This window comes from Phaethon aethereus (assembly GCF_964289735.1).
Source record: "Phaethon aethereus genome assembly, chromosome: 5".
In the NCBI taxonomy this organism is placed as follows: Eukaryota; Metazoa; Chordata; class Aves; order Phaethontiformes; family Phaethontidae; genus Phaethon; species Phaethon aethereus.
In genome coordinates this window covers 64,432,146-64,440,568 of record NC_138579.1, presented here as the reverse complement: position 1 = coordinate 64,440,568, position 8,423 = coordinate 64,432,146, and the positions used below count along the sequence as shown (strand labels likewise).

The 8,423-nt window shown below is 41.4% G+C and overlaps 1 protein-coding gene across 1 annotated transcript; it reads left to right on the top strand.

Moving 5' to 3' along the window:
• Window positions 1-4,770: 4,770 nt before the first annotated feature.
• ARL14EP (ARF like GTPase 14 effector protein) lies at window positions 4,771-8,053 on the top strand (the record flags this gene model as incomplete). The annotated part of the gene is made up of 3 exons (XM_082000406.1): window positions 4,771-5,193; window positions 6,215-6,345; window positions 7,825-8,053. The coding sequence occupies 3 exons, from the start codon at window positions 4,771-4,773 to the stop codon at window positions 8,051-8,053; spliced, it is 783 nt and encodes a 260-aa protein (XP_081856532.1).
• Between the last annotated feature and the right edge of the window lie 370 nt (window positions 8,054-8,423).

Genomic DNA, 8,423 nt, shown 5'->3' with positions numbered 1-8,423 from the left:
AAGCGCGGCTTGCGGTACGGCATTTCACCCGCCGGGCACCGCACCTGGCCCATCGCGGCAGGCGGAACGGCTCCCGCCAACAGTCCCCCCGACTGTCTCCCCCACCGCCAGCACTGCTAGGGACGGCTGCGCTTCCCTCCTCCTCATGGCCCAGCCGCGACCCCGGCCGCCACCTTTCTATTCGCTGCAGATGAGGCCCCCTCGCCAGGCTGGGCCGAGCCTAGCCCACCCCGCGGCTACCATGAACCGTGCCCCTGAGGTATGAGCGACCGCCGGCCGCGAACCCAGGCTGCCTCAGCCCGCCCCGACAGGCAGCGGCCAGCGCATGCGCAGCGGGAGCTCAACCCGCCAGCACGGCACGTCGCGCACGAGCCCGCGCTCGTCCACGTGATGTCCACACCCCCTCCTTCCCCTCCCCTTCCTCCGTACCGGCCGGCGTCGCTGTTTCATCATCTCCAGCCGGAAGTGCCGTTCCGTGGTTCCCCTGCTCTGTGGTGAGGCGGCGGTCAGGGCGGTTAATGGCAGCTACGAGCAGCGCGGCGGTCGCTGGGGGAACGCGGAAGTCGGGTGCTGGCGTCCCGGCTCAACGGCGGAAGAAAGTCCACGGCAAGGTACCGGGGCAGCCCCCTGCCGCCCGAGGGGTCGCCGGTGTGCGGCTGCTGGGGCGGCACCGTGCCAGGCCCCGCGGAGCGGCCTGAGGCCGCGGCCGGGCTGCAGAGAGCCCTTCCCGGTGGCGCCCGCCGCTCGCCTCCCGCCCTGCTGTCCGCCCAGCCGGACCGGCAGGCTGGCCGCTCGGGGGGTTAGTGCCCCCCGCCAAAGCAGCAGGCGAGCAGCCGGGCCTTCCGCTGGGCTAACGCACAGTTCTCGCGCAGCCCTGGCTAGGGGCTGTCCCCGTTTGGACGAAGGTCTGTCGTGCGGTGCTGTGCAGCTGCTGAACAGCCGGCATGACGTGGGGTCACATCTGCAATGTCAGGACTGTTCTTTTCCTTCGACTTCTTATAACCCAGCGTTGCCAGTCTAAACTGTAGTTTTCTCCATCCTTTGTTTCTACCTGCAGCAAGAATCTAGAAAACCCTTGCTGAACCTCTGCTAACAGGGCAGTCTTATTGTGCAGAAGTGCTTTTTGCTGTGCTGATCCTCATCGCTGTCTTCTGCTTTAGTGTATTGTGTTTGGTGCAGTAAACACTAATTAATGATTTCACAGGTGTGAATACAAGCCTTCAGTTAAGGACTTGGTTTTTGAAGCTCTCTTCTATTTCCACCAAAGAGAATTCAAAGGCAAAAGGCTGGGTATTCCTCCCAAGAAAAGGAGGGAAGAAATGCCTCTGAAGCTTCGATCAAGAATTCTTACAAATCAAGTGGATGAGATATATGACTTATGTCACCAGCACACTATCATTTGAACAAACTGTGGTGATAGACTTGATATGCTTTCCCTCTGATTAATGTAGTGGTATTTCAGGTAGTATAGTCATCTGTCAAAACAGTTGCCTGCAAAGGATAGCAATGTAATAATTATTTTCTGTTTTGTAAAAGACAATTTGGTTTTTTTAATTAGACCATCTTCCAAGAGTTCTGACTTCTAATGCAGCTGCAAATTTTGAAAATTCCGATAATCACTTCTATATTGATCTAGTGTACTTAAAATGTTAAGTCAGCTGCAGTGAGCTTTGTTCATACATAGTTCCAGTTACCTTAGTTTGAAAGACGAACTTTGTGCACCTAATGAGAAAAAGATTAGTTCCGAATATAGCTGGTTTACTGAGATGGTGAAGTTTGACAGATGGTCTTTCAAAAGAGATTAAAAAAATCATTCGAAGTCAGTACTGCAGTAAAAGTACATAATTAGACAGAGGCACTGGAACTTTTATGTAGTAAGACCCAACACAGCACTCAGTGCTCAGCAGGCACTGATAATAAGATTATTTTTAAAACATCATTGATATCTACACTTTACTCCTTATTTGTATTATTCAGCACAGATCTGAAGAGCTGTGCAGGGTCAAAACTTCAGGAAAGGTCTTTGTTAACTTAGAATATGGAAATTTCAGTGAAGAAGAGTTCAGATAGCCCAGCAATCTAGGACTGGACTAGTTCTAGTCCTCAAAATATAGGATTTAGGTTTTGACCTGAGAAATGAGTGGTAAATATTAGAATTAGGTCTATAAAAATGAGTGTTAAATATTAGAATATTTAAGTCTTTCCGTTCTCTCATAACTTGCAAAAAAACAAAACCAAGTTTGCTTTATTTTCAGAATAAAATACACACCCTTTTTTCAGACTTAGGTGTTTATAACATTGTGCTTCAACATTCAGGACTCTCTGTGCCTCTATTATTCTTGCTTTAATCTAAATGTCAAAGCTGGAGCATGCCTAACGATAGGCTAAGAAAACTTTTTTAAAAATAAGTGTTCATTTATACTCAGTTCTCTCTTGAATCAGATATTAAGTTATACTTTAAAACAAGTTTACTAGGGGCCTAGTATAACCCAACATATCATTTGTATTTGGAACAGTTAAATCACTAGACGGTAGCATGTCCTATGCAAGACCTTTAAATTACTATGCATACAGAATCATAGAATAGTTTTGGTTGGATGACCTTTAAAGGCCATCTAGTCCAACTCCCTTGCAGTTAGCAAGGACATCTTCAAGCAGACCAGGTTGCTCAAAGCCCCGTCCAGCCTGACCTTGAATGTTTCCAAGGATGGGGCATCTACCACCTCTCTGGGCAAAGGTTAATATATGGACATATGTTGTGTAATTGCTTCAGATATACCTATCTGTTTCAGAAAAACTGAAGTATTACAATCAAGAAGATTTCTGCTGCAAAAATGCTCCAGGCAGTGGCTTTTCAGAGTAGTTGTAAGAAACCTATTAACATCTCATTGTTCTCTGTTAAACATTTGCACTGCTGTGTTCGTATTTCTGTATATTGGATAAACTTGCACATTTTATGTGCAAGTTGGTTGTGCGTGATGCTATTTACTTTTATTTTATTGAAAATAGCATCCCAGACTTTTTCCATTATACATCTGGCTGATACTTTTACTGATTAAAAAGCCATATTACCCTCTTCAGTGGCTAGCACAAATAATTATGTATCAGGGTTTAACCCCAGCTGGCAACTAAGCACCACATAGCCACTTGCTCATTCCTCCCCCACAGTGCGTTGGGGAGAGAATCAGAAGGGTAGAAGTGAGAAAGAAATTCATGGGTTTAGATGAAAACAGTGGAATAATTAAAAAGAAATGTTAAAACAAATTGTAAAGGGAAAAAAACCCCACACATAAGAGAGGAAAATAAACCCGAAGAAAAACAAGTGATGCGGATTGAAACAGTTGCTCACCACCAACCAGCTGATGCCCAGCCAGTCCCCGAGCAGTGCCTCCCCCACCCCCAACTCCCCACCAGTTTTATTGCTGAGCACATTGGCATATGGTATGGAATATCCCTTTGGTCAGTTGGTGTCAGTTGTCCTAATTGTGTCTCCTCCCCACTTTTTGTGCACCTCCAACTTACTTGCTGACAGGGCAGAGGAGCAGAAAAGGCCTTGAAACTGTTTATGCACTGTTTAGCAGTAACTGAAACATCATCATGGTGTCAACACTATTTGCAGTACAAATCCAAAACATAGCCCCATACAAGCTTCTATGAAGAAATTTAACTCTATCCTAGCCAAAACCAGTACACTATGCTTTTTAATTTGTCTGATTTTACCTTCACAGAGTGGTGCGTAGATGAACAGTAAGATCCCAGTTAGGTTGTATTCATTGTAGTTAAGCTTCTTAGAGGTCTTGAAAGCAAAGTAATTCCTTTCTTTTGGTAGAAATTTGTCCTTTATGCTGCAGTAGAAAATAATGCAAGATGGGCTTAGGCTCTGATGTTTTAGGTCCAGCATTGGATTTGCAACAAACTTTGGTATGGGTACGAGACACTCTGCAGTAGCTAGCTTTGTGTTTGGTAATTGTATTTGTGTTTAAATAACTGCCTAATATTTACATCAGACAGACACTGCACTCAACTGGAGAGTGCCACGTGCAAAGGTTACATGACCCCAACTGCTCCCAGCTAGAACCACTGATCTTTGTGTATATCACAGGCTGTTTCTTGAAAAGGCTCAGGTTGATTCTCTGTGTGTTGACTTGCACCTAGTATATGCGGTAAGAACACACAGGAAAGTGCTGTTGGATGTGAATTGCTAACTGACATCAGACAGCCTGTGCAGCGTACCTTCAGCAGCCTTTTTTCCTAGAAACTACGTGGAAGCAGAATGGGTGAATTTTTTAGCCATCAGCAGTCTTCCTGTGGGCCATCTTTGCAACTCACCTTGACTAGCAGGGATTGTACCAAGAGAGGGGGCCCCCAGGAAGCTGATGACCGGAGCAGTCTGCTGTATGAACAATTCATCCACCTCATACCTTGCTTCCAGATTGCTTTTGAGAAAGTAATGCTACTAAACATTTTGAATTGATACTTATTGTAGCTGGAAAAAAAAATGCCTCTGAAAGGAATACAAGATGCGTGGTTTAATTCCAGAATTAAATTCAGTGTATTTTTAGTCTTATCTAGACTAGAAGACTATAATTTCTTTACACATTTTTTAAATTACTTAAAACATAGTCTGTCAAGCTTACAGATAAAGGTTTGCAGCACAAATCTGATTGATTTTAATGCTTTCTTTAGGGTGATCTTCATAGAAACTACTAAAGACTTCAAAGAATTCATTTTAGGCAAAATAAGTGAAATAAGTTGTTCTGGTGAAGTAAAATGGATCCTTGTTCAGTTGGAGTTCAGCTTCAAGCTACCAATGAATGCCATAAGACCTATTATACCCGTCACACTGGCTTCAAGACTAAGCAAGATATATCTTCGTCTGATCTACTGTTACTTCAACTTAGGACTGGAATAACACTTTCAGAGAGCAATACAATCTGCTTCCACCATGCAAAAATTTACATTGAAAGATTTGAAGACTTACAAAAATCATGTTGTGATCCCTTTAATATACACAGAAAACTATCAAAGAAAAACTTACGTGCAATTGACTTAGATGACGCAACTTTTCTAAGTGCCAAGTTTGGAAGACAGTTTGTACCTGGTTGGAAGCTTTGTCCCAAATGTATGCAGATAATAAATGGAAGCGTGGATGTTGAATCCGAAGATCGCCAAAGAAGAAAACTTGATTCGGACGTATGTATATGGATCAGTTTTCCTGCCCCCTCTAAGTTCTGCAAGCTATTGGAATTGGGCTTCATACAAGTCCTACATAAAGAAATTAAGTTTTTTTAATAAAAATATGAAAGGGTGTAGTCTTCTAGATGTGTGGGAGTTTACGGTATTCAAACCTTTATTTGGAGGACTTTAAAAAAAATCCTCTTCTCTAATTAAATATTATAGCCTTTTAAATCTGAATGATTATGTATACTAGGGTGACTTACAACTTGTAAGTTTATGTAAATACCAGACTGCTGCTGGTATTCTAAGCTGTTACTCAAGCCTTGTGAAAACCAAGCTCATGTGCTTAAAACTGAACACGGCAAAGGTTGCTTCTAAGGATGTTGAGATAAACTACTTATTTCATCTCTTCAGTTTAGAAAAATCCACTTTCTCTAGCAGTTCATTACCAAGTGAACCTGCATGGAGGCGAATTAAGCATACTGTTGTTGTGGTGTCTGAGCTGTGAAGGCCATGGCGTTTGTTCAGGGGCAGTAATGAACTGGTGTGGGAGGATAATGCTTTAAATGCTGAGTTTGGAATACAGCTTGTACATTGTTGGATGCATTATTCAAGATGTATGCAGGTAATCAGTAGGAGCGTGGGCAACCAAATCGTCAAGAGCTCATCCACATATGCTCTGTAGCAAAGCAGAATTGCATTCTAGGAGCTGTTGTCCCTTTCAGCTCAGGAACTGTTGCCCAACTGTATTTTTCAATTACATGTTGGGATGATTAGGAGACTGATAGGGAGTGAAATTTGAAAGCATGGATTAAAACTGCTACTATAAAGCTTGTATTGCTGGGTTTTAAGACTAGTACAGTTCCAGTATAAAAACTTTTATAACAACTTATGTTGTTTCTCCTGGAAAATCCAGTGCTTAGAGTTGAGGTCAACAATTTACTGAAGTTACTACAATATCCTGGCTTGACTGGACATTTTCGTACAAATCTAGGTTTGTATTTGTAATTAAATGAGATTTTCTATCTTTGTTCAGGGGCGTACAGCTAAGGCTTTAAAGTCTCTACAGTTTGCTAATCCAGGACGACAGACTGAATTCACTCCTGAGACCAGTAAGAGGGAAAAAAGAAGGCTGCAAACAAAAAATGCATCATTTAATTCAGACAGGTGAGCTGTTTCCTGTGTTTCCATTATCTTTAACTTTCACTTCAAAATAGAATAGCCTTGATGGGCAGTGTCCTTGTAACACAGTAACGTTTTCTATATGGATGTTTGCGTGTTTATGGATTGCTTTTTTGTTTTTGAGGGTGTTAAAGCTCACTCTCATTACTGAAACAAAACAGAAGATAAAGTGTTAGCATACAGTCCATATTTCAGGCAATTAGAATACAAAGAAGTATTTGTTAACACATGACAATACTACACAGATCATAGATGAGGCCACTAATTTATGCATAAACTAAAATTCTGGTAATAGACTAAATTTAAATACAGTAAGATCAAGTAGACTACACTTAGAGTATTTGAGTCATCATCTTTCAATGAACTCAGTAATTACGCTTTGTAAACAGAAGTGTGCAAGTTAGGACCTTACTGTCTTTTTAAAGAAGGAAGTTAGTGTCCAAGTTGGCCAATATTAGGTAACAAACGCCAACCTTCTAATGTGACTGACTTTAAAATCACGCTTTCTACAGAGGAAAAGTCAATTTTGTCTGTCATTTCCCACTAGAAGTTTGGACCAATTCAGTCTTGTCCTAATACAAGAGTGATAAGGTCCCAGCTTTAACTAGTCATACAATATTAGTTAAAACATGCAAGAAACATCACATTAATACTCGTCCCCTACTGTCCAGCTAAGTTTAACTTATAAGACGGAAACAGACACTAGATGTGCTTTTCCCCACACATCCTTTTATCCTTTTCCCCTCCATTTGTTTCTTCTCTTTAGTTTGGGCACAAGTTGCAACTAGGGAAATTTTGATGAGATGTTAAGAAAACTTTTTCTATGTATGTAATAAAACACTGGATCAAAAGTGTTGTGGCATCTCTGAAGTTAGAGCTATTCAGAACCCAACTAGATTCAGCCCTAAGCACCCTAATTTGAGTTGACCTGGCTTTGAACAGAGGGTCAGACAAGGTGGCTTCCAGAGGTCCCTTCCAAACAGTTTTTCTGTGATTCTGCAGTTTAACAGAACTGTTACAGAGATGCGTAATGATAAAAGCATAAAAAAACCACTTTTAAATTAGGATGTGCACACCCTGTAACGATTCTACATGACCTCCTTTGAATTACAGCTACACATTGTGAAAGAAAAGTTAAGGGAGCATTTCACATTATCTGAAAGGTAATCTGAAGTTTACATCATATAATTAAGAATATTCATAAGTGGTTGAGTAAGTGTACTACTGAAGATATAAAAACTTCCCATTCTTGAAGTTTCAAAAGCACTATAGTGGAGATACAATTAGGACTGAGAAATGTTGTCAAATACAGTAACATATATACATCTTTTAAATTAAAATTGTTAACATTGTTAAAATGAACACCTGAAGAAAGCAAACTTCTGTCCACAACTACTAGCAGCTTGGCATCAAAATAAATGGATTTTTTTAACATGGAAATAACTGTTGTTTTTCATTATACAGACAAGTTATACCAGCCAAGAGTAAAGTCTACGATAGCCAAGGACTGCTACTTTACAGTGGGATGGACCTCTGTGATTGTCTTGATGAAGATTGCCTGGGATGTTTCTATGCTTGCCCCAAATGTGGCTCCAACAAGTGTGGAGCTGAATGTCGCTGTGACCGCAAGTGGCTATATGAGCAAATTGAGATAGAAGGAGGAGAAATAATTAGAAATAAGCATGTTGGTTAGAGTATATGCGCATTGTTTATTTGAGTATGTATTCCATGCTTTGATTAAACACAGCACATTCATCATTTGGTGGTTTAATGAAAGCCATTGGCATTTATCACGATCCATATGATGAATGTGCTCACTTCTACATTCTTTTTCAGAATGTTTGTGGAAATAATCATACCACTGTCTTTTCACACTTCATTCTACCTTGTATTTAGTCTTGTTAGTCATCCAAGTAAGTTCTTATTGAAGTCTTTCACGCTAGTTAAGTGTAAGGTGCAAAATTTTCACATGACGTATCCTGAGCCACTCCCATCGTTTCATGTACTGTTTTGTAGAATGTACCATCTCCATGTATCCCTCATTTTTCCCCATCTCTAGTTCA